This window comes from Pan troglodytes, chromosome 2 (genome assembly GCF_028858775.2).
Source record: "Pan troglodytes isolate AG18354 chromosome 2, NHGRI_mPanTro3-v2.0_pri, whole genome shotgun sequence".
NCBI classification, from domain to species: domain Eukaryota; kingdom Metazoa; phylum Chordata; class Mammalia; order Primates; family Hominidae; genus Pan; species Pan troglodytes.
This window is the reverse complement of record NC_086015.1, coordinates 49,446,683-49,472,700: the sequence shown is the minus strand read 5'-3', so window position 1 is coordinate 49,472,700 and position 26,018 is coordinate 49,446,683. Positions and strand designations below refer to the sequence as shown.

The 26,018-nt window shown below is 39.9% G+C and overlaps 1 protein-coding gene across 2 annotated transcripts in view; it reads right to left on the bottom strand.

Annotated features, from left to right (window-relative positions):
• The window catches only part of LARS2 (leucyl-tRNA synthetase 2, mitochondrial), a 159,817-nt gene that overhangs the window by 92,617 nt on the left and 41,182 nt on the right, over nt 1-26,018 (bottom strand). For both annotated transcript variants that reach the window (XM_001147749.8, XM_009445342.5), the window contains one exon: nt 9,293-9,382. In XM_001147749.8, coding sequence (XP_001147749.2) covers nt 9,293-9,382 — 90 coding nt within the window. The remainder of the gene's footprint in view (nt 1-9,292; nt 9,383-26,018) is intronic.

The window sequence follows — 26,018 nt, the reverse complement described above, 5'->3', positions numbered from 1 at the left end:
CAAATCATAACTGTATTTATAGAATACAGTGTGATATTTTGATATATGTACACAATGTAGAATAATTAAGCAATTAAAATACCCATCACCTCACTTACTTAACATTTTTTGTGGTGATAAATTTACTCTTTCAGTTATCTCAAAATATACAAAACATTATGACTGACTAGAGTCACCCTCCTGTGCAGTAGATCTCAAAATGTATTCCTGCAGTCTAGCTGAAACTTTGTACTCCTGACAGTAACTTCCCATTCCCTTGCTCCACCCCTACCCCTCCAGCCTCTGGTAACCATCATTCTACTCTCTACTTCTATGAATTCAATGTTTTTTAGGATTCCACATGTAAGTAAGATCACATGATATTTGCCTTTCTGTGCCTGGATTATTTCATTTAGCACACTGTCTTCTAGATTCATCCCTGTCATTCCCAAATGACAGAATTTTATTGTTTTTTGAAGCTGAATACTATTCCATTGTGTATATACTCCACATTTTCTTTATTCATTCGTCTGTTGATGGACACTTAGGTTGATTCCATATCTTGGCTACTGTGAATAGTACTGCAGTTAACATGGGTGTACAGATATCCCTCCAACACACTGATTTCAGTTCCTTTGGATATACTCCCAGAAGTGGGATTGCTGGATCATATGGTAGTTCCATTTTTCATTTTCTGAGGAACCTCCATACTGTTTTCCATAATGGCTATAGCAATTTACATTTCTACCCACAGTGTACACAGGTTCTGGAAGGGTTCCACTTAAAATAACAGGTAGAAAGAAAGGACCAAGTACTGCTTAGTAATGTAGACAGTTCATTCAAGTGGCATCTCCCCACTCCAGACAACCCATGCACAACTAAAACTGTATGAAACATAAAAGAAAGGTAGAAAAAGAGCACCGTATATCCCTCCACCTCTGTCTCTTGTCCCTGGCAAACCTCAGAGGATTTGGAAGAAGTGAATACTTGGCACTACAGATTGCAAGAACAAATAGGACTGTATTTTCTTATCTACATTTCCCACATGGCCTGGCATCTCTCAGGCTCTAGGTTACAAAATACAATGAGGAAGGTGTGCTCCTAAGAGGTTTGCACATCATAATAAAACCCAGGCATTGAATGAAAGACAAAAAAAAAAAAAAAAAAAAGCAAAACACAAAGGCAATTTATCCCCCTAATGAAAGACTTGGGGGGAAGGGGGAAAACACCAAAAGAAATAGTGTCTCAAAAGATGCATCATCTGTGAGAATCCACATGATTTCTTTCCAGAACTCCAATCCACCTCAGCCACAGAGTTGCAGATTCAGGCTCAGACTTTCCAAAAGTGGTTAAATTTGGAGTCGTCAAAATCCAGGGCCATGAGGCTCAGGGAGCACAGCACCTGCAACCCCTTGAAGCCCTGGAGTTGCTTCCTAAATCCCTTTGCTCAGGTCTCCTCTCTTGGACAACTGTCTCTATCAATAGCTTCCCTCATCCAGCAATCCTGGATTTCCACATTTTGAACATTTACTTGGATGAACATGCTGATTTTTAAGCAAGCACAGTCTTATGAATAGGATATAATTTCTGGGCAACTTCACTGACTCTATTCATTTCCCTGGTTGGCATTTATGCTGTCTATCACCTACTGAAGCCAATTCCATGTTCCTTTGTAGTTAACTAGCCTTATTTGTAAAATAAAGTCAAGCCTGTATTGAAATGAACCTTAAATTAACACTGAAATCATTAAAACACCTGCAAACACACTGAGCTCTGGGTCGATTTTACCCACTGCTTCCCTCACAATAGTTATCTGGGAATATCATGGAATTGGACATTCCAAAGAAGGTAGTTTCCCCACTTATTAAAGGGTTAAACATTAGGACTAATATTTTTTGCTTGAGTGATTTGTGGGAAGCATTTAGGAAGCATTTTAAAAATGCACCTCATAACACAACAAACACAAAGGAGCCATGTTCATAAAGGGTCAAATCTGCACAGTGATCAGTGGGAGCAGGCATTTTTGTCTCCTCTCTACTCTTCTTTGCCATTAGGCTCTTGGAGGTGTAGGTGACTTTGGGCTCCCTTGGGGATCATGTGGGCAGTATTCTCCTAATTTTGTGTTTATCAGCTTTCCTATCTGTGACACAGCAGCTGTGGTGCTTGCTGCCCCAGCCAGCCCTACTGTTCCAAACCCTCACACCTCTCATCTCATCATTACAATTCCTCCTCTTCCCTCAGATCCTCCTTGCCTTGCCTCCCTGCCTCGCCCTTCACACAGGGTGCCTGTCCCTTCTAGATCACACCCACCATCAGCATGCTTTTGTCTCTTGGCCAGCATATCACTCCTCCGGCCCTTGGCTACTCTCCATTGTTTTCCCCGCCTCTCTCCCCTCAAGCTCTGCTTTTCTTTTCTTTCTTTCTTTTTTTTTTTTAAACTATCAAAGACCTTTTCTGAATATACTGTCAGCTTCAAGTTCCAGAAGGCTAGTAAAATATATATTTTAGGGTACTGATTTTTTTCAAGGTCTATTAGCTTCTTTCTTGACAAAGCATGCTTAACTAAGCAACATCACATAGGTCTTATAAAGTATCTAGCTCTCAAAATCAATCTTGCTTCATTCCATCAAGAATGGGCCTGAATTTGGACTGAGTCCAGGGGTAGCCCACAAGGCTACCGTTTGTTACTGTCACCACATTCCAAAGCCACAAGGAGGTACAGTGGAAGAGGTGCCAGTGTGTAGCAATTCTTTCAGTATGCTTCCTGAAGCCAAGGCCATGCTGCAAACTTAGCTTTACCAAGTGGGTAAATTAGCACCATCACCAGCTGCTACTAAATTCATGTAGACAGCTAAAGACAGACTCATAAATTAGGGGACTCGCCCTCATTCCCTAGAATGTCCAAGCATAATAAACCATTAATAACTATATCCACCATCCAAGGCTAAATACCAGCACAAGATTGATAATCAACAAGTACCATACAGGAAAAAGAACTTTGAAGAGAGATCAACAGGACTCCAGATAAGCAACTCCAGATAAAAAATGCACAAGGAACTAGAAAAGCAAGAACAAACCAAACCCAAAATTAGTAGAAGGAATGAAATAATAAAGATCAGAGTAGAAATAAATGAAATTGAGACTAAAAAGAAAGAAAAGAAAGAAAAAGGCCAATAAAATAAAAAACTTGGTTTTTGAAAATTCACACAAAATCAACAAACTTTTACCTAGACTAGGAAGAAAAGAGCCAAATAAATAAAATCACAGACAGAAAAAGAAACATTAAAACTTTTACCACAGAAATACAAAGGATCATTAGAGACTATTATGAACAACTATACATCAACAAATGGGAAAACCTAGAAGAAATGGATGAATTCCTGGACACACACACAACCTACCAAGATCGAACCATGAAGTAATTGAAAACCTGAATAGAACAAGTCATGAGTTCAAAGCAGTAATATAAAGTCCTCCATCAAAGAAAAGATCAGGACCTGATGGATTCACTGCTGAATTCTACCATTTAAAGAAAACTAATACCCATTCTTCTCAAACTCTTCTAGAAAGAGGGAATTCTTCCAAATTCATTCTATAAAGCCAGCATTACCCTGATATCCAAACCAGACAAAGACATAACAAAAAAGAAAACTATAGGCCAATATCCCTAATAAACAGAGATGCAAAAATCCTCAACAAAATAGTAGTAAACAGAATTCAACAACACATTAAAAAGATCATTCACCATGATCAACAGGGATTCATCCCAGGGATGCAAGGATGGTTCAACATATAGAAATCAATAAATATCATGTCATACGACAAAATCAAGGACCAAAACACATAATTTCCATAGATGCTAAAAAAGCATTCAATAAAATTCAACATCCTTCATGATAAAAAAAAAAAACCTCAACAAATCGGGTATAGTAGGAACACACCTCAACATGATAAAGGCTATATATGACAAGCCTATAGCTAATACCACACTGAATGGGAAAAAATTGAAAGCCTTTCCACTAAGATCTGGAACAAGACAAGGATTACCACTTTCACCACTTTTATTCAACATAGTACTGGAAGTCCTAACCAGGGCAATTAGGCAAGAGAAAGAAATAACTGGCAACTAAAATGGAAAGGAAGAAGTCAAATTATTCTTGTTTGCAGACAACATGATTTTATATTTAGAAAAACCTAAAGATTCCAACCAAAAAATTTAGACTTGATAAATGAATTTAGTAAAGTTGCAGGATACAAAATCAACACACAGAAATCAGCAGCATTTCTATATGTTAACAATGATCAATCTGAAAAAGAAATCAAGTAATCCCATTTATAAGAGTTACAAATAAAATACCTAGGAGTAAATTTAAGCAAGGTTAAAGATCTCTAAGGAAAACTATAAAACATTGATGATAGTAATTGAAAAGGACAAACAAAAAATGCAAAAATATACTATGTTCATGGCTTGGAAGAATATTGTTAAAATGCACATACTACACAAAGTGATCTACAGATTCAAAGCAATCCCTATCAGAATATCAATGACATTATTTACAGAAATAGAAAAAAACCCCTAAAATCTGTATGGAACCACAAAAGACCCTGAATAGCCAAAGCAATCCTGAGCAAAAACAGAACAAAGCTGAAAGCATCACACTACCTGATTTCAAATTATACTAAAAAACTATTGTAACCCAAAAAGCATGGTACTGCCATAAAAGGAGACAAACAGACCAATGAAATGAAACAGAGAACCCAGATATAAATCCATGCACTTATAGTCAACTCATTTTTGACAAAGTTTCTAAAAACATACATTGGGGAAAAGACAGTCTCTTTAATAAATGCTGCTGGGAAAACTGGATATCCATATACAGAGGAATGAAACTAAATCCCCATTTTTCACCATATAAAAAAATAAACTCAAAATAGATTAAAGACTTAAATGTAAGACCGAAAACTATGAAACTAGTAGAATAAAACATTAGGGAAATGCTACAGGACATTAGCTTGGACAAATTTTTTTTTTTTGGTTAAGACCATAAAAGCACAAGCAATAAAAGCAAAAACAGACAAATGGGATTACATCAAGCAAAAAAGCTTCTGCACAGCAAAGGAAACAATGAACAGAGTAAAGAGATAGCCTACAGAAGGGGAAAAAATATTCGCAAATTATTCATCTGACAAGGGATTAATAACCAGAATACATAAGGAATCCAAACAACTCAATAGCAAAAAACAAACAAAAATCCAAATACTCCAATTAGAAAACAGGCAAAACACCTATATAGACATTTCTCAAAAGAAGACATACAAATGGCTAAAAGGTATATGAAAAAAAATGTTTAACATCATTAATCATCAGGGAAGTGCAAATCAAAACCACAACGAAACATAATTTCACTCAGTTAAAATGGCTTCTATTAAAAGATGGAGTAACAGATGCTGGTGAGAATATGGAGAAAGGGGAACCCTCATACACTGTATGAAAAACAGTAAGGTGGTTCCTTGTAAAATTAAAAATAAAACTACCACATGATTCAGCAATCCCACTGCTGGGTATATATCCAAAGGAATTGAAATCAGGATTACCGAAGAGATATCTGCACTTCTATGCTTATTGTGGCACTATTCACAATAGCCAAGATATCAATCAACCCAAGTGTCCATTAGTGGATTAATGGATTTAAAAAATGTGGTATATACACACTATGGAATATTATTCAGCCATAAAAAAGAATAAAATGAATGGAACTGGAGGTTACCATGTGACATAAGCCAGGCATAGAAATTACAAATATCAAATGTTCTCACTCATATGTGAGAGCTTAAAAAAGTGGATCTCATGGATGTAGAGTGTAGAATGGTGGCTGCTGGGGCTGGAAAAGGAAGGGGAGAGAGGGGGGGATAAAAAGACAATGGTTCATGGGTACAAAAACACAGTTAGATAAAAGGAATACGTTCTAGCATTTGATAATACAGTAGGGAAATTATAGTTAACAATAATTTATTGTATGTTTCAAAATAGCTAGAAGAAATGTAATTATTTCCAACACAAAGAAAGATAAATGTTTGAGGTGATGGATATCCCAATTACCCTGATTTGATCATGACACACTGTATACATGTATCAAATATCACATGTAAAGTATGTACAACTATGATATATTAATTAAAAAACCCCCACAACAACAAAACCCGCTAAAACTACATCCATGGAATAAAACTTTTTAAAAAAGAGTTTTAAGAAAATGTTTTTCACAAGGTGAAATTAATGTTCTGCCAAGTAGAGGTCTTTACGTTCATATTTGCAGCTGAAAATACTTTTGTTTTGTGAAAGCAACAGCAGATTCTTTTTGCAACAGAACTGAACATTTGGTGGACAGTGCTTGTTAAGAACAAAAGACTTAAACACTCCAGCTATGTTTAGTAATGCTCTGCTCAAATACTATTCCTAAATGTTCATTTACCTGAGTTATTTTGGTTAAATATGCTTTACAAAGTATATTTCTAAAGTCAGTTAACTTTATAAAGTTTATTCCAAAAATTTGTATTTTGAAGTAAACCACAGAAATAGAATGCTAATAGCAATGTTTTCTGTTTTAAGGCCAATTTGAAAATAGCTATCCAATAAAAAGAGATTGCTATGGTCTGAATGTGTCCCCCAAAGTTCATGTGTTGGAAACTTAATCCCTAATGCAACAGTGTTAAGAGGTGGGACATTTCAGAGGTGATTAGGTCATGAGGGCTCTGCTCTCATGAATAAATTGATGTTGCTATCACGGGTGTGGGTTAGTTATCAAGAGTGGGCTTGTTATAAAAATGAGTTCAGCTGTGTTATGGTGGCTCATGCCTATAATCTCAGCACTTTGGGAGGCTGAGGCGGGCAGATCACCTGAGTTTGGGAGTTCAAGACCAGTCTGACCAACATGGAGAAACTTGTCTCTACTAAAAATACAAAAATTAGCTGGGCGTGGTGGCGCATGCCTGTAATCCCAGCTACTCAGGAGGCTGAGGTAGGAGAATTGCTTGAACCCGGGAGGCGGAGGTTGCAGTGAGCTGAGATCACACCATTGCGCTCCAACCTGGGCAACAAGAGCAAGACTCTGTCTCAAAAAAAAAAAAAAAAAAAAAATAGTGAGTTAAGCTTCCCCTTGCTCCCTCCCTCACACTCTCCCTCTCTCTTGCCCTCTCACCTTCCACCGTAGGATGATGCAGCAAGAAGGCCCTTGCCAGAGGCCGGCACCTTGATATTGGACTTCCCAGCCTTCAGAACTATGAGGAAATACATTTCTGCTGCATAAAACTGTTAAAATACCAGTCTCAAGTATTCTATTGTGTTGGGAACAAGCCCCCAAAATCTGGCCATAAACTGGCCCCCAAACTGGCCGTAAACAAAATCTCTGCAACACTGTGACATGTTCATGATGGCCATAAAGCCCACGCTGGAAGATTGTGGGTTTATCAGAATGAGGGCAAGGAACACCTGGCCTGCCCAGGGGGGAAAACCACTTAAAGGCATTCTTAAGCCACAAACAATAGCATGAGCAATCTGTGCCTTAAGAACATGCTCCTGCTGCAGTTAACTAGCCCAACCTATTCCTTTAATTTGGCCCATCCCTTCCTTTCCCATAAGGGATACTTTTAGTTAATTTAATATCTATAGAAGCAATGCTAATGACTGCCTTGCTGTTAATAAATATGTGGGTAAATCTCTGTTCGGGGCTCTCAGCTCTGAAGGCTGTGAGACCCCTGATTTCCCACTTCACACCTCTATATTTCTGTGTGTGTGTGTGTTTAATTCCTCTAGCGCTACTGGGTTAGGGTCTCCCCGACCGAGCTGGTCTTGGCACTACTGTAGCAGTACAAACCAACTAAGACAGAGATCCACCTGGAAAAAAACCAAGACTAAATCCTGACCAAACAGCAGTGTGGGGGTGGAGGCAACCTAGCAGGCCCTACCAGCCAGAGCTGACTGGGAGCAGCCTAGTGTGGATTTCTCCATCTGGTCATGTGTTTTGGTCTTTTCCTCATAAACACTATCTCGTTTTAGTCAAAAAGCCAATATTTGTTAAGGAATAGAACACTATTTTTTACCTCAGTTCTTTCCTCTCCCTTTTGCCTTACCCCAGTAGGTTGATGGGCTCAAGGGATCCTCTTACCTCACCGTCTTGAGTAACTGGGACTAATTTTTTCCTACTTTTTGTAGAGACAGGGTCTCACTGTGTTTCCCAGGCTAGTCTTGAACTCCTGGCCTCAAGCAATCCTCCTGTGTCAATCTCCCAAAGTGCTGAGATTACAGGTGTGAGCCACTGTGCCCAGCTCTGACTTTTTAAATACTATTTAATTTTAATTACTTTAAATTTAAGCAACCACATGTGGCTAGTGGCTATCATCCTGGATAGTTCTAGGCCACACTATGATGCTCTTGCCTCATCTCCCACCATTCCAAGTCTTACCTATCATTATTGAGCTCCCACCATAACAAACACTTTCATTTCTCGGGAGACCACTGTGATAGCTGTTCTTTAACTATTACCTTTAATCTTTCCAAGAACCCTGTGTCTTCCTCCATTTTCTGCTACTGTAATAGAATACCACAGACTGGGTAATTTATTGATAGAAGTTTATTTGGCTGATTCTGGAGGTCAGGAAGTCCAAGAGCATGGTGCCAACATCTGCAAGGGCCTCTGTGCTGCATTATCCCATGGCAGTAAGTAGAACAGCAAGTGACCATATGACACACACACACAGAGAATTTGGCTGAACTCATCCTTTTATTGGGAGCTCATTCCCACAATAATAACATTAATCCATTTATTAGGACAGGGCTGTCATGACCCACTCACTTCTTAAAGGTCCCTCTTCTTAAATCCATCACAATGGCAATTAAATTTCAACATGACTTTCGGAGGGGACATCCAAACCATAGTACCCCACAAGGAAAATGTCCCCATTCCCATTTAGCAGATACAAAACCATGTTTCCTAGAGGTTAAGTTACCCAGCTGTTCACACAGCTGGGAGAGGGAGCTGAGCTAGGATTTGAGAAGCCTGTGTTCTTTCTTCTTATGCCCTCTCCTTGATCTCATTACAGGAACCAGACAATAGGTTATGGGGTAAGAATTCAAGGGTAAAAGAAGCCCAGACCCTGTCTTGATGACACTAAACTTAAGTAGGAAGTAGTTACGTTCTGGGTCTGCTGTGACTGATTTTATGAACTTGAGGTAGCGTTCATTTTCACTGCTACTGCAATGATGTATCCTAAAGAGATTCACTGAATTTTAAAAGTCCAGCTAATTTTAACTTACCTCCTTTTGATAGGCCAGCCCAGCCTCATACAGTTTAATAAAGAGATACTGAGTCCACTTGTAGTAATCTGGCAAACACGTAGTTATTTCCTGCCAACAAAGAAGAAAAATAATGTACAGGCCATTATAAACATCCCCCCAGCCATGCATGCTCAGTCTTGCAACTGAATTTTGAAAAGTAATGAAATCACAAAAATATTTACCAGCTCAAAATATTTTCACCAGTTTGTAAAGTAAGGAGAGTCACAATTTATTCTGGAAAGAGATGTTATTGAAATGCCACCTACACCTTTCTGAGAGCATGTTCAATGAGAAACTCAACTTCAAGACTTTTGCACACCTCCTGCCCACTCATCTATGGCACTAACAAGTGAATTACATTGTACAAAATTGGGTATTAACATTTTTGTCAGCACAAACATACACTGGGGGCCTGATGCTTATTCACAAATGTAGCTCATTTTGAAAGCAATCACAAAATTCATGAGGAATATTTGCCTGCCTCAGTATGATCCTCATTTGAAAATACATCTTGTGTTTCCACATAAAACTGGGGTCTAGTGGCTCCTTCAGACTCGTATATTCCATTTATTCCATTATGTGAATCAGGCTGTTGTTTACTTAGGAAGAACAATTAAAAACATTAAACTTAGTAAGAAACCACTTGGTTTATATTTCCAAGCCTAAATCAAAGGTTACCCAAATTTACTTTCTGTCCTAAAAACACATTTGTTATAGAATTCTTAAAAACAGAATTTACAGTTGATAAAGTCAAATAAGCGTAAAACCTCTATACTGTCACGTTTCTTTTCTAGTGCTCTTTAACTTCAAAAACTAACGCAGAAATGAATGATGGGAGGGAATGTTTCAAATGACTCCGTTTGTAACAGACTTTTTTATTTTTAAGAGACAGAAGTCTTGTTCTGTCGCCAAGGCTGAAGTGCAGTGGTGTGATTGTGCCTCACTGTAGTCTCGAACTCCTGGGCTCAAATGACCCTCCCTCCTCAGCCTCCCCAGTAGCTGGGACTACAGGTGTGTGCCACCACGCCTTGTAATAAACTTTTGATAGAAAGCGTACTTTTACCAAAAGTGCAAACAATTCAGTCTTCCTTAAGATGAATAAATGAGACGGCTTCAAACCCGGATTTTGGGTATGTGGTAGGAACTAAGCAAGGTGTCAGGTAAACATCTGTGCCCCCAGTGGGCTATTTTTCTTATGTAAGACTCCTGAGTCCTTTTTTGTGCTGTTTTATAAAAACAGCAGAGTAATAACTATTAGAAAACAATTCTTTTAAAGGGAAAATAACACAACTCTGACTATTGGCTCTACCTTCCCACTTCAAGGCAACTAGTGAACCACCAGCCAGTCAAAGGGCTTTGCCCACATTGTAGCTGTCCACCTAGGCCAGCTTCCACAACACAAGAGCCATAATTTCTGAGCCATGCATACGACGCAGCCTGCTCTGGCTTCCAGCTTCACAGATGTCTACAGGGGTGTCGTGCACAAAGATCTTCACCAACTCAAGAACCTAACCAGCACTCTGCCAATGGGCTTGCTCCCCAAAACCTCCAAATTCATCCTCATCCATCATCTTTTCCTCCACGGCTACCCCTCCAGCTAGCATGGCACAGAACTTGTTTTCCTCAGTTTTCTAGACAAGAAATTTTAAAACTTCCACTGTTAACAAAACCCAGGGCAGGAGCTATGTTTGGTCTATTTCATTTTGCTCATTGTTGTATGCTCAGGTCCTGGCACATTGAGACACCCAAAATTGTTGTTGAAGGAAGAATAAACTAGATAGAGATATTGAACTACTGACATTGAATCAAATTTGATTCCTTCATGTAGGTTTCACCACAAAATTCAAATTATTACACTGTTGTCCCCAAGATGAACTGGGATAGGGGATGTGGGTAAGGGGTGGAGGTAGTATGGTAAAAATATTCCTAGACTTGGTCATTGTGGATATATCTTTTTATTTTTAAAAAATCTTTACCCACTAGAGGTTTAGAAAAGTGTGTGAAATAATTTTGAGAAAATAATGAGAATTGTTAAATCTAAGGGATAGAGGTTCAATATTTTCTTTTCTCAATTTTTCTATTGAGTTGTTCATAATATCAAAATTCTTTTAGTAAATATATAACACATAATATATATTATATATGTAACACATATACAACATATTTTATATATACACACACATATATAAAATATACAAATATGTGTTTTTTTCTCTAAGCCCATGAATCTGCTTCCTAGAGTGAGAGTAAAAATTACACAGCAATGAAACAGCATTGTTATCTTCATCTATGTTGATGGTTCTGAAAATCACTTTTACCTAAAGTGAAAAAAGGGCTGGGCGCAGTGGCTCATGCCTATAATCCCAGCACTTTGGGAGGCTGAGGCGGGGGGATCACAAGGTCAGGAGATTGAGACCATCCTCGCTAACATGGTGAAACCCTGTCTCTACTAAAAATACAAAAAAAAAAAAAAAAATTAGCCAGGAATGGTGGTGGGCACCTGTAGTCCCAGCTACTCGGGAGGCTGAGGCAGGAGAAGGGCATGAACCCAGGAGGCGGAGCTTGCAGTGAGCTGAGATCACGCCAGTGCACTCCAGCCTGGACAACAGAGCAAGACTCTGTCTCAGAAAAAAAAAAAAAAAAAAAAGAGGATAGATCTAGTCAGGAAAAACAATGATCTTCATCCAACCAAGCGTTAGCCTACTTTCAGTCAAACCTGTAACGAAAGGGCATTCTCTTTGGAAGTGTCAGCTCTGAGGCAAAGGGAGGGGTGGGGAATTACAGGCCCCTGCTTTCACCCTGGCTTCAAATTTGGATCTGATCTATTTTATTTATATTACATTTCTGCACATGTCATTTGAAGAAAAAGCAACCTCAACTGCTAAAAGAGTACAGCTTGAAAACCACTGCTTCTGGACCATTATTCAAATCACTGGCGGGTTCATTTCCAGGCATATTCACAGCTCTCATAAGTTCCGTCGTACTGAAATGCGTGACTCACCTGCCCAGAGGAGGCTGGGAGTGCCCTGAGGAAGACACTGTGCTCTTGTCCCTTTTATTCCCATCTGCTGCACACAGGGCACACGACCGACCCTCAGTAATGTCCACTCCATGAAGAAATGCCAGAACAGACACTCGCAAGGCTCACCAGGAGTTCAGTCTCACAAGGATCATAAACACAGCTGGGAACAGACACCACTTAGAAATACATCTCCTGAAAGTCATAGAGCCCTCTGGAACCTTCCCTGATTTTCTCATTAAAACAAAGCAAAACAAAAACAGCTATTTTGAGTCTTCTAATGCTTTATCTCAATCAAAATAATCAAAGCCATCTTTCTGAAATTAAACTGCTGAAAAGCTTTTATTTTAGTCACCTGGCTAGAAATCAAGAGTCTATTTTCATATTTTCACTGGGAAGTGCCTATTCAAAACCCAGTTCTGTAGACAAGGGTCTTCTAGGGGTTTCAGTACCCACAGAGGTGATGTTAATAGTCCTTTCTTCCCTTCTCTAAAGGAAGAGTGCTCAACCGGGAAAATTTTGTTCCCCAGAGACCATCTGGCAAATACTGGAGACATTTTTGTTTGTCACAACTGGGGTGTGTATGTTGTATGTGTGCTACTGGCATCTAGTGGATAGAGGCCAGGGATGCTGCTTTAAAAACCTATAGTGAACAAGACAGTCCCCAGAACAAAATAATCACCCAGTCCCAAATGTCAATCAATAGCGCCAAGGTGGAGAAACCCCGATCTGTGAGTTCAGATTTCTTCAGTTTGAGTCTATAATCACAGGCTGATTAAAGAAGCATCAATCAAACAACTCTCTGGGGGCCATTCTATACATACTGATAACATGTTAAACATCAATGAGCAAAAGTGGAAAGATGGAGGCGGTTAAGTGAGTTGCCCTTCTCCATCGGGGGTAGCCCTATCTCTGTTAAGCATGACTTGCAGCGCACACAGGAATGCTGCATGATGCGACCACCAAGCCTTCTACCAACTCGGAGACCAACCAGAGGAGAGACATGTCAAGTCTGGGGTTGCAGGCAGATAAAATTCTGAAACTCTATTATGTGTGCATAATGCTATTCACTGGTAATAAGTGGTTGATTTTACTACCTAAATTTTAAATCATTTAATGTGCCTCCAAGTAGTTGTCTGACTTGGAAAATCTACATAATAAATTTGTGTAGTAAATTTCCTATTTTGAAGTTGCATACAGTTTTTCTTGATACAACATGAGTTCATCCCTTCCCATAAAATAGTTGTTGAACAACTAAACGTTTAAAGATCATCTATGAGAATCTGCCCCACAGCACCCAAATTCCAGACTGAACCCTGCCTGCAACTCCAAGGGGGGGAACCCTGTGTCTGTGGGGTGGGGCTTCCTGTTGCTGACATCTGCCCACAAGCTGTGGGATAGCTTGTGGGTAAGACTCCTTAGGGAGACCACCACAGAAGTCAAATAAAAAGTTAAAGGCTTTTCCTTTGGCCTGCTTTTCAAATAAGCCAACGCCTACATTAATGCACCATTGTTTTTAATACAAAAGTCAGGCAATTCAAAGTTATAGCTACAAAAGCATTGGCAATTCAGCCACACTCCACATAAATCTACATAAAAGTGTCAACTTTTATATCTTCCTGAGCTCTAGAAAGTGCAATCTAGCTGCCAAGAGATCAAATTTACGAATCTGGGATTCCAACTAGAATTGTTCCTCCAAGCTGCATTTCTACATTCTGTAATACCTGGTTTTTAGCATTAAAAATATTTTGCACATTCACAGGCAACCACAGAGCCCAACACACAATCTGAGCTCTCTTAGAACACAAGTGAGGCTCAAAACATCATCTTTTGCAACCTGCCACCCATACCTCAATGACTCTGCACAAATTAACAATTAAGCCAGTCTGGCCAGCAGCTCCTGAGACACAGCAATTCATCAGTGACAAAGTCTAAGAAGGCTGAGGCATGGAGGCCTACCTTACTGTTCCTGGTATAAAATAATACTTGGTCTGTGAAGGAAGAATCACAGCACTCGGCCACCTTCCATGTGCCCCACTGAAGCCTCCTTAGGCTCACACCCCTTGCTCCAGGAAAGAGCCTGGGAGAGTGTGGTCTCAGGAAAGACCCTGGAGCTATCTGACTTGGGTTCAAGTCCTTGCATCCTCACTAGTTTGTGGCCACACCACATTTCCCTACTAGAAAACAGAAGCAATGAAACACATCTTAGAGGGTTGCTGTGAGGTTAAAAGGCAATCGTGTGCAAAGCATACGGCTGGGCTTGCAGGAAAAATCAACAAGTACACCCCTTGGCTTTACTCAGTGTGTGATGGGCCGGGTGCGATGGCTCATGCCTATAATCCCAGCACTTTGGGAGGCCAAGGCAGTCAGATCACCTGAGGTCAGAAGTTAGAGACCAGCCTGCCCAGCATGGTAAAACCATGTCTCTACTAAAAATACAAAAAGTAGCCAGGCGTGGTGGCATATGCCTGTAATCCCAGCTACTTGGATGGCTGAGGCAGGAGAATCGCTTGAACCTGGAGGTGGAGGTTGCAGTGAGCCGAGACTGTGCCACTGAACTCCAGCCTGGGCGACAGAGCAAGACTCCGTCTCAAAAAAAAAAAAAAAAAAAAAAAAAAAAAGAGTGTGTGATGGCAGGGATGAGTGAGGCTGGCTTCATTACCGTACCACTCGAGGTGGGCTGATGTACCCATCAGCCTACTGGGGTAAGGCACAAGGGAGAGAAAGAACTGGGGTAAAAAATAGTGTTCTGCTCCTTAACAAATATTGGCTTTTCGACTAAAAAGAGATGGTGTTTATGAGGGAAAGACCAAAACACATGACCAGATGGAGAAATCCACACTAGGCTGCTCCCAGTCAGCTCTGGCTGGGAGGGCCTGCTAGGTTGCCTCCACCCCCACACTGCTGCTTGGGCAGGATTTAGTCTTGGTTTCTCGGTCCACTTTGACAGTGATTGGCCCTAGATTTCAGAACAGCTCATTCAAAGCCGTCATGTATTTTGGTGGCATCACAACCTCAGGATATTTAGGTTAGCTACCAGGAATTTAATAAAACAAAACAAAACAAAAAACCCGAGGCAACATGTTTATCAAGTCAATCATCCGGCGGCCCTGTAAGCACGTCAGAAAGGTGAGCGGCCACTGCACATCACAGTTTCTAGCAACAAAGCATCACTTCACCTCCCCAAGTCTCATTGTGAGCCTCCTGCCTTCAAAACAATGAGTCTTGGAAACAGAGGAGAGTTGTTCACATGCTTTTTGATCTTTTGTAATGTGCACTTTTGTCATTTGCAACGGATCAAAAGGAAACATGTTTAGTGATGGCTTTGTCTTTTATGCCTTCCCAGGTCCTTTAATTCTAAAGTGGAGGGATTCTAAAAGCATAATACAGCTCAAAGGCAGAGAAACTAGCCTTGGCATTCCTATTGTGCAGCTTAAAAGAGAAAATAACAATCCAGGCTACATCAGATGATTCTCACTGATGATGGTTCAAGCTTCCAGTCCACAGCTCTGTACACCTGCGGCGTTGGAAGAGGGAGAGACAGGCTCATGAGAAAATCTGCCAGAACCAAGACACTGACGGCCACTCTCCGCTAAGTCCTCTACACTAAGCACTGGTTCTCAAACTTGGTTACACCTTGGAATTGAACTTTGAAAGTTACTAATGCCTAGGCCCCACCTCTAGGAATTTAAATGTGGGGCCAGTGTTGAAAACCACTGCAAAGAAGTTCCTCCCAAATATATCTCTCTCCCAAATACTGTGTGAAAGACAGGGTCCTGTCCTGCCTTTATGTCTTTACAGAACTTAATGAAACAGACTTCAGTAGCAGCTAAGAACATGATTTGGTTCGTATGAAATTTCTATAAGAGTACTCCGACCACTATGCTAAGAGGGATCTCTCATAAGCCTGCTCTTGATTCAAATCCTCCCTGCATGCCTCAGCCCCACCCCAACACAGATTCTCTTTAGTCCTTACATTCAATCCTCCGTTTTCACAAAACAAACATAAAAAAAAAAAACCAGTTAGAAATAACAACTTTAAACCCACCTTCGTGGCAACAGATATATAAACTTCATTAGGCAGCTACCTGTGCTCAATGACCAGCTGTTTAAAAATGCCAGAGTTGGCTGGGCGCGCTGGCTCACACCTGTAATCCCAGCACTTTGGGAGGCCAAGGTGGGCGGATCACGAGGTAAGGAGTTCAAGAACAGCCTGGCCAACATGGTGAAACCCTGTCTCTACTAAAAATACAAAAATTAGCCGGGCATGGTGGTGGGCGCCTGTAATCCCAGCTACTCGGGAGGCTGAGGCAGGGAATTGCTTGAATCCAGGAGGCGGAGGTTGCGGTGAGCCGAGATCATGCCACTGCACCCCAGCCTGGGCGATGGAGTGAGACACTGTCAAAAAAAAAAAAAAAAAAAAAAAAAAAGCCAGAGTTTCTGACAGCTCATTTCTCTTGCTGGAAGAGAAATGATTCTTGAAAAGGAAGCTGCAGAAAACCTAATGAGAATGGCCTTCCCCTCCCACAACCCCCAACAGGGCTTCAAGGGAGGAGGAAGTAGGGAACAGGGCTGGTTTCTCACTTAGATGCTACTAAATGGTCCTTATGCAGGAGAGGGACAGAGAGTGAAGATCAGACACTCAGTACAGCCCTGACTTTGAGTCTGAATTAGCCCTTCTTGTATCTAACAAATCCCCCAGCAATTTACAAATGATAGGACATGTTGGGATCCAGCTCTAGGCTTCCCAAATTGCTCTTTCCTCCATCCTCTCATCGTTTTTTCTTTGTTTTGTTTTGTTTTTTTGAGACAGTGTCTCACTCTGTCACCCAGGCTGGAGTGCAGTGGTGCGATCTCAGCTCACTGCAACCTCCGCCTCCCAGGTTCAAGCGATTCTCCTGTCTCAGCCTCCAGAGTAGCTGGGATTACAGGAGCCCACCACCATGCCTGGATAAATTTTTTTTTTTTTTTTTTTTTTTTTTGGTATTTTTAGTAGAGATGGGGTTTCTCCATGTTGGCCAGGCTGGTCTCAAACTCCTGACCTCAGGTGATCTGCCTGCCTCAGCCTCCCTAAGTGCTGGGATTATAGGCATGAGCCACCACACCCAGCCCATCCTCTCATCTTTATACATTCTCACGTATAAAGAAGCGCTCACCATGCCTGCCTCTCAGACCATTCCCGCAGTGGTCTGAGAGGCAGGGATGGTGAGCACTGCTTTATACACGAGGAAACTCACCCAAAGCTGCCCAGCTCCTGGGTGGCAGAAGCAAAACCAGTAACCAGGTCTCTGGATTTAGAGGGGCGTCAAGCAGTGACATGGCACCATGGGAAGTGCAGCCCAGCTATGACTGGACTGGCTTAAACATGTATGCTCTAAGGAGGTGCCGGTAATCAAGCAACATGAGTGAACTGGAGTACTCCTAGATAAAGGAACTACACGGTGAATATTCTTTTAGGAATGACAACAGTAATAACAACAGTAACAGCTAATGCTTACCAGGGGCTGACAAAGTACTTGGTCCAGCATTGGCAGTTTAGGGGCCTCTCATGTCCTTCTCATCACAATCCCAGGAGGTAGTTATTACCAAATGTGGGCTTGACCTCTGAATTTAAAATTGCAATTTACCCCTGGCCCTCCTGCTCTCCCCTTAACCTACTCTACCTTTTTTTCTTTCCATACCACTTATTGCCTCCCAATACACTACATTATTTTCTTATTTATTATGTTTATTGTCTGTCTTCATCCCCTCCTGAAACTGTAAATGGTAAGGTCTCCCTATGAAAGAAAGGGTTTTGTCTTTTTCTCCCCACCGATGTATTCCAAGTACTTAGGACAGTCCCTGGTACAAAGGATGCTTAATAAATGTTGAATGAGTAAGTCACCATTTTACTGATCAGAGAATTAAGATGCAAAGTAACTTGTTTAAGGTCACACAGCCACTAGGAGGCAAAATTAGAATCCAAGCATAAGTGACCCAGTACTTGTACCACTACAAATGATTTCTTGTCATCTATAGGCCCAGCCAGCAGCTCTCTCCTAGACCACATAGCCACGTCTTCCTCCTTCCTGAACTGTGATTCCTCATGACTCCCACTGCCCAGGCTTCCTCAGCCTCACTGACTGCTTCCTCTCAGCCTCTTCTCCTAATTCCTTTTTCTTCAACCATCTGTCAAATTCCATCTTTGCCAAGGTTCTGTCTCTAACCTCCTTTATCTTTCCTGTTCTCTTTTTTGCAGAATTGAGGGAACAGGTGTTAATATCAGGGTAATTAATTAATCTTGAGCCTAACATTTGTCTAAGAACTCATTTTTATGCAATATGTTCCTTTATCTTAGGACTAACTTTAGGCTGAAAATGAGCATTTAATGAAAATTGGAAATGACAAATGCTAGACACTTTTTACAGGGCATGCATTTTATTCTTAAAGGTCTTGTTTTTCAAATCTAGGGCTAAAAGCTAAATTCTTAAATCATTTGACAGGTTCATGTTCATGTTCTAATTAAGTGCTCTTGAAGCCAACTTAGAGAGTGAGTATTGATGGCAAGGAAATCATGGTCTTTGCAGTTTTAAAGACATCTCACACTGTCTTTTTTAACCGAAAACAGCTTGATCAGTAAGCTCCCCTTTGTTTTCTATTTTCTTGGCCAATATTTTTTGAGCACTATCATTTTTATGGTAACCTGAAAACTGTTCCCTGTTACAAACTACACAAGATTCTATAAATAATCCATAATCAGACAAGAAGCAGCAATTCTCTTAATTTCTTGGAAATTGCTCTTTGCCAGCTTACAAGAATTTCATCAAGGCATTCTAACAATACAAACGGCTTTTCTAACTAGACAGTTGGGAAGAGAAAACCCTCCATTAAACTACAGATGAGATTAATTGGTTTGAGTTGCAATTTGTTATTAGTCTAGTTGGGCAGATGCCAGTATTTCAGCTGTCCAAACTACAAATGTTCCCTGTTTTTTGTTTTTTTTTTTAAAAAGAAAGAACATTAATTTAATCTACAACATCTTTTAAAATTTCAGGATCAACAGGACAGAATCATCTGGAAGATGTTTTTGTGATGCCAGTTCTCTAGGTTTCCTAAATAATATAAGGGCTATTTGTTAGACACAGGCATGGATCCAGAGGAAGAGGAAATATCAATCATCAATTCCACGGATGCGAACAGTGACAGCACTGCCCAAAATGAGCCGTTTTGCTGCCTGCAAATTCTATAAACAATGAGTAGTAGAAACATGCCATGACCTGAAATATTTCATACGTGACACGGACAAGAAATAAAACTCTAAACTTGGAAAAATCATAGAAAATCATTTTGAGAGTCCAGTGATTTTTAAGAGAAGGGTTAGGAAAGCACAGATCAGAATCTCACCAGAGGTGAGGGATTTTTGAAACCACACATGCTGATCTTCTACTTCTGGGAAGGTGGAGTAAATATACTTTTCCCGATTCTCTCTAAATACAACTAAAAACTCTGGAATATATATATGAATGAAACATAAGACTCTAAACAGTGAAGAAGAGAAGTCAGGTTAGGGACATGAGTACCTAAGGAATGACAATGGTAAGTCCTGTTGACTTTTTAAATGCCCGGTAAGCCCCAGAATTGCAGCTAACAAAGCTGGTAACCCAGAAATGCCAATGAGTACAGAGAAAAGAAAAAGAAAGAAGAGAGAGGAGAGAAAGAAAGGAAAACAGAAAAGGTAGGAAGGAAGGGAGGGAGGGAAGAGAAGGAAAAAATAAAAAAAGAAGAAAAGAAAGACTGAACTCCTCTATCTAGATAAAGTACCAGGAAATGTTAACCTAGCCAAGATAGAAAACTTTTAGACAATAACCATTCTACTTCAGCCAATACCACAGAAAAAACTGCAGTCCCACCAGCAAAGGCTTAGCGAAGAGCCTAGACTTATACCCTTGAGGGGCAATAATAAGGCATTGAAACCTCCTTACCAGGGTGGTGTCACAGGAAGCTGAGGAGAAAGCTGGGACTTCTAGCCCTATTGGGCGTTAGTGAACAATCCATCCCCCTCTTGGTGGTATCAGTGCAGCCCACAGGACAAGTCTGGACTCCTACCCCCAACTAGCAGGAATGAGGTACATCTCCCTCTCCTTGATAAAACAGTGTCAGAGGAGGTTGAATGGAGAGGCAGGAATTCCACACTGCTCAGTGCTCTCCATGGTGTCAGCGGAGTCCCTGTGGGGATACATGCCTGTATCTAACAAACAGCCCTTATATTATTCAGGAAACCTAGAGAACTGGCATCACAAAAGCATCTTTCAGATGATTCTGTCCTGTTGATCCTAACATTTTCAAAGGATGCTGCAGATAAAATTAACGTTATTTTTCTTCTAGAAAAATAGAACAATTATAGCTTGGGCAGCTGTACCCACAGGAACAGTAACAAGGTGGCTTTTCCACTCACAGTCAGGGTGATACTGGTGGAAGGCTAGTGGGGAGCTTGTACTTCCATCCTTCCAGCAGTAACAAGGAGACCCTCTCTCCCCTCAGGTATAAGTGATGAACATGTGGAGATCCCGGACTTCCATATCCACCTGGAAGTAAAGAGATAGTGGCCCCTTTCACCTGCCATAGCAATATCAGAGGAGGCCTGCTAAAATATAAGGTTTAAGTAAAATTCAGTCTTAAAAGAATCCCCAAATATCTCAGTTTCAATAGAAAATCATTAGCCATACCTAAAACCAGGAAGATTTCAAACTGAATGCGAAAAGATTATCGACATACACCAACACCATGATGACCCAAATGTCAAAACTATCTGACAAGGATTTTATGCAGACAGCATAAAAATGCTTCAACAAGCAATTATGAACACACCTGAATCAAATGAGAAAATAGAAAGTCCCAGCAAAGAAAGTTATAAAGAACCACCAAATGAACATTTCAGAACTAATAAATAAAGTAACACAAATAAAAGCTCAGTAGATGGGCTCACCAGCAGAATGGAAGGGACAAAGGAATCAGTGAACTTGAAGACCAAACAACTGAATGTGCCTAATCTGAATGAACAACAGACAGAAAACAGACTGGAAAAAAAATGAATAGAGCTTAGGGACATGTGGAACTATAACAAAAGATCTGATATGCATGTCATCAGAGTCTCCTAAGGCAAGGGTAAAAAGAATAGAGTTGAAAAACTATTCAAAAAAATAATTGCTGAAATTCTCTCAAATTTGGCAACAACAGAAACATATAGACGCAAGAAGCTAAGTGAACACCAAACAAGATAAACCCAAAGAAATCTACTCCAAAACACATCATAATCAAACTTCTGAAAATTAAAGAAAAAAATATTGAAAGCAGCCAGAGAGAAATAATGCATTACCTACAGGAAGAAAATTCAAAGACAGCAGATTTATCAGAAACCACAGAGGCCTGAAAGAAGTGGCACATTTTTCAAGTACTAAAAGAAAAGAACTGTTAACCCAAAATTCCGTATCTCTTGAAAATATCCTTCAGAAACGAAGGGGAAATCAAGCATTCTTAGATAAAGAAAAACAAAGGGAATTTGTCATTAAGCAGGTCTACTCTAAAGGAATGGCTAAAGAAAGTTCTCTATGCAGAAGAAAAATAATAAAAGAAGGAATCTTAGAACATTAATAAAAAAAGAGCAATGAGAGATGCAAAAATAGGGGTAAATATGATAGACTTTCTTTCTCTTGAGTTTTCTGAATTGTATTTGATGGTTGAAGCAAAAATTATCATTGTCTATGTGGATTTCAATGTACATAGAGGAAACATTTAAAACAATTGTTACAAATGGGAAAGAGTAAGTAAATGCATGCAAAGGGAAGTAAGGTCTCTACACTTTATTTAAACTGGTAAAATGACCATACCAGTAGATTGTGCTACATTATAACATAACACCTAAGCAACTAATAAAAAAGCTACCCAATAGGATACTAAAACACACTATAGATAAATCAAAATGGAATTCTAAAAAAGGTTCAATTTACTCATAGAAATGCAGAAAAAGAAAACAGAAACAAAAACAGGAGATACCAGAAAACAAATAAATGCTAGACTTAAGTCTTAATAGATCAATAATTATATTACATGTAAATGGTCTACACATGCCAATTAAAAGAGATTGGAAGAATGTATTTTAAAAATGACCCAACTGTTTTCAATTTACAAAAAACCCACTTCAAATATAATAAGTGGGTTGAAAGTAAAAAGATGACAAAAGATACTATGCAAAAATTAATCAAAAGAAAAAGTGGCTATATTAATGTAAGATGAAGTAAGTTAAAAGAAGTGGCTATATTAACATATTATAAAGTACACTTAATGTACACTTCAAAGTAAAATATATTTCATATACGCTTCATAGTAAAATATCATAAAATAGACTTCAGACCAAAGAAAATTACTAGTGACAGACATTACACAATTATATAAGGGTAAATCACCAGGAAGACACAGCAATCCTAAATCTGTCGATTTTGTTGATTTTTTCAAAGAATCAACTTTCAGTTTCATTAATTTTCTCTATTCTATGTTGTCTATTTTGCTTATCTTTACTCTAATATTTATTTCCTTCTTCTGCTGGCTTTGCATTTACTTTGTTCTTCTCTTTGTAGTTCCGTAAGTGGTAAAGTTGTTTATTTGACATCTTTGTTTTTTAATGCAAACATTTATAGCTATAAATTTCCCACTTTGCACTTTTTTGCTGTATTCCATAAGACTGTATGTTGTTTTCATTTTCATTCATCTCTAAGTATTTTTTAATTTCCCTTGTGATTTTTTAATCCATTTGTTGTTTAAGAGCGTGTTGTTTAATTACACAAATATGCAAATTTTCCAGTTTTCCTCCTGTTACTGATTTCTAACTTCATACCACTGTGGTCTGAGAAGATGCTTTATATATCTTTTAAAATCTATTTAGATTTAATTTGTGGCCTAATATATGGTTTATCCTGGAGAATGTCCCATGTGCACTTGCGAAAAATGTGTACTCTGTTGTCATGTAGAGTGTTCTGTGTGTCTGTTAGACCTAGTTTGTTTATTGCATTTTTCAAGTCCCCTATTTCCTTACTTATTTTCTGTCCGGTTGTTCTATCCATTGAGAGTGGGGTACAAAAGTCTCCAACTATTACTGTGGAACTGTCTATTTCTCTCTTCAATTCTGTCCATTTTTGATTCAGTTATTTTGATGGTCTATTATTAGGTACATAAACATTTATAATAGTTATACCTTATTGTATTAAGCCTTTTATTTATAATGCTCTTCTTTGTCTTTTGTAACCTTTTCTCATTTAAAGTCTATTTTGTCTGATCACTACAGGCACCCTTGCTCTCTTTTCATTACTATTTGCATGAAATATCTTTTTTCAGCCTTTCACTTTCAGCTTATTTGTGTCTTTGGATCTAAAATGAGTCTGCTGGAGACAGCATATAGATGGATCATGCTTTTTAATACATTTTTCCAATATCTGTCTTTTGACTGAAGATTTTGAGCCATTTATTTTTAAAGTAATTACTGATAGGGAGAGACTTCTGTCATTTTGCTATTTGTTTTTCATATGCCTTGTAGCTTTTTTGTTCCTCATTTCCTGCATTACTGTCTTTTGTATTTAACTGATTTTTTTTTTTTTTGGTAGTAAAATGTGATTCCCTTCTCATTTCCTTCTGTGTATATTCTATAACTATTTTCTTTGTGGTTACCATGGGGATTATATTTAACACCCAAAAGTTATAACATTCCCATTTGAATTTATACCAGCTCAACTTGAGTAACATACATGAACTGCCTCTATACAGCTCTGTCCCTAATCTTTTCAGTTATTGATGTCACATAATTACATCTTTATACACTGTGTGTCCAAAAACATAAAGTAATAGTTGTTTTTTATAATGTATTCTTCTCTTAAATTATGTAGACAACAAAAAGTGGAGTTTCAAACCAAAGTTGCAAGAATAGCTTTTAGGTTAATAATTTTTTAAAATGTATTAGTCTCTTAAATTATATAGAAAACAAAAAGTAGAGGTACAAGCGATTTATCTTAGTCAGCTTGGGTTGCTATAACAAAATAGTACAGACTGGGTAGCTTAAACAACAAACATTTATTTTTCACAGTTCTGAAGGTTGGGAAACCAAGACCAAGGGGCTGGCCGATTGGGTTCTTGGTGAGGACCCTCTTCCTGACTTGCAGAAGTCTGTCGTATTGCTGTGTCCTTACATGGCAGGGAGAGATAGGGACTCGGGGGGAGGGCTATCTGGTCTCTTCATTTAAGGGTACTAATTTCATCATGAGGATCCCATCCTCATGTCCTCATCTAAACCTAATTATCTCCCAAGGGCTTTACTTCCTAGTATCATCACATTGGGGATTAGAGATTCAACATATGAATTTTAGAGGGATACATTCAGTCCATAACAACCATTAAAAAATAAAAACTGGGCCGGACGCAGTGGCTCAAGCCTATAATCCCAGCACTTTGGGAGGCCGAGATGGGCGGATCATGAGGTCAGGGGATCGAGACCATCCTGGCTAACACGGTGAAACCCTGTCTCTACTAAAAATACAAAAAAATTAGCCCGGCGTGGTGGCGGGCGCCTGTAGTCCCAGCTACCCGGGAGGCTGAGGCAGGAGAATGACGTGAACTCGGGAGGCGAAGCTCGCAGTGAGCTGAGATCGCGCCACGGCACTCCAGCCTGGGCCACAGGGCGAGACTCCGACTCAAAAAAAAAAAAAAAAAAAAAAAAATTGGGCGGGCGCAGTGGCTCACGCCTGTAATCCTAGCACTTTGGGAGGCCGAGGCGGGCGGATCACGAGGTCAGGAGATCAAAACCATCCTGGCTAACACGGTGAAACCCAGTCTCTACTAAAAATACAAAAAAATTTAGTGGGGCATGGTGGCAGGCGCCTATAGTCCCAGCTACTCAGGAGGCTGAGGCAGGAGAATGGCGTGAACCCGGGAGGCTGAGCTTGCAGTGAGCCGTGATCGTGCCACTGCACTCCAGCCTGGGCGACAGAGCCAGACTCCGTCTCAAAAAAATTAAAAAAAAAAAAAAAAAAAGGCCGGGCGCGGTGGCTCACGCCTGTAATCCTAGCACTTTGGGAGGCCGAGGCGGGCGGATCACAAAGTCAGGAGATTGAAACCATCCTGGCTAACACAGTGAAACCCCATCTCTACTAAAAATACAAAAAAAATTAGCCAGGCGTGGTGGTGGGCGCCTGTAGTCCCAGGAGGCCAAGCTTGCAGGGAGCCGAGGTCGCGCCACTACACTCCAGCCTGGGCGACAGAGCAAGACTCTGTCTCAAAAAAAAAAAGAGGCTGGGCATGGTGGCTCATGCCTGTAAGTCCAGCACTTTGGGAGCCTGAGGCAGGTGGATCACTTGACCTCACTAGTTCAAGACCAGCCTGGAAAACATGGCAAAACCCCATCTCCAAAAAAATACAAAAATCAGCTGGGCGTGGTGGCAGGTGCCTGTAGTCCCAGCTACTCGGGAGGCTGAGGTGGGAGAATCACTTAAGCCCAGGAAGCAGCAGTTGTAGTTAGCTGAGATCGCAACACTGCACTCCAGCCTGGGTGACAGAGCAAAACCCTATCTCAAAAAAAAAAAAAAAAAAAAAGCAGAAGGATGTGGTAGGCTGAATTACCACCTCAAAGATGTCCATGCCCTAATCCCTTGAACCTGTGAATATGTT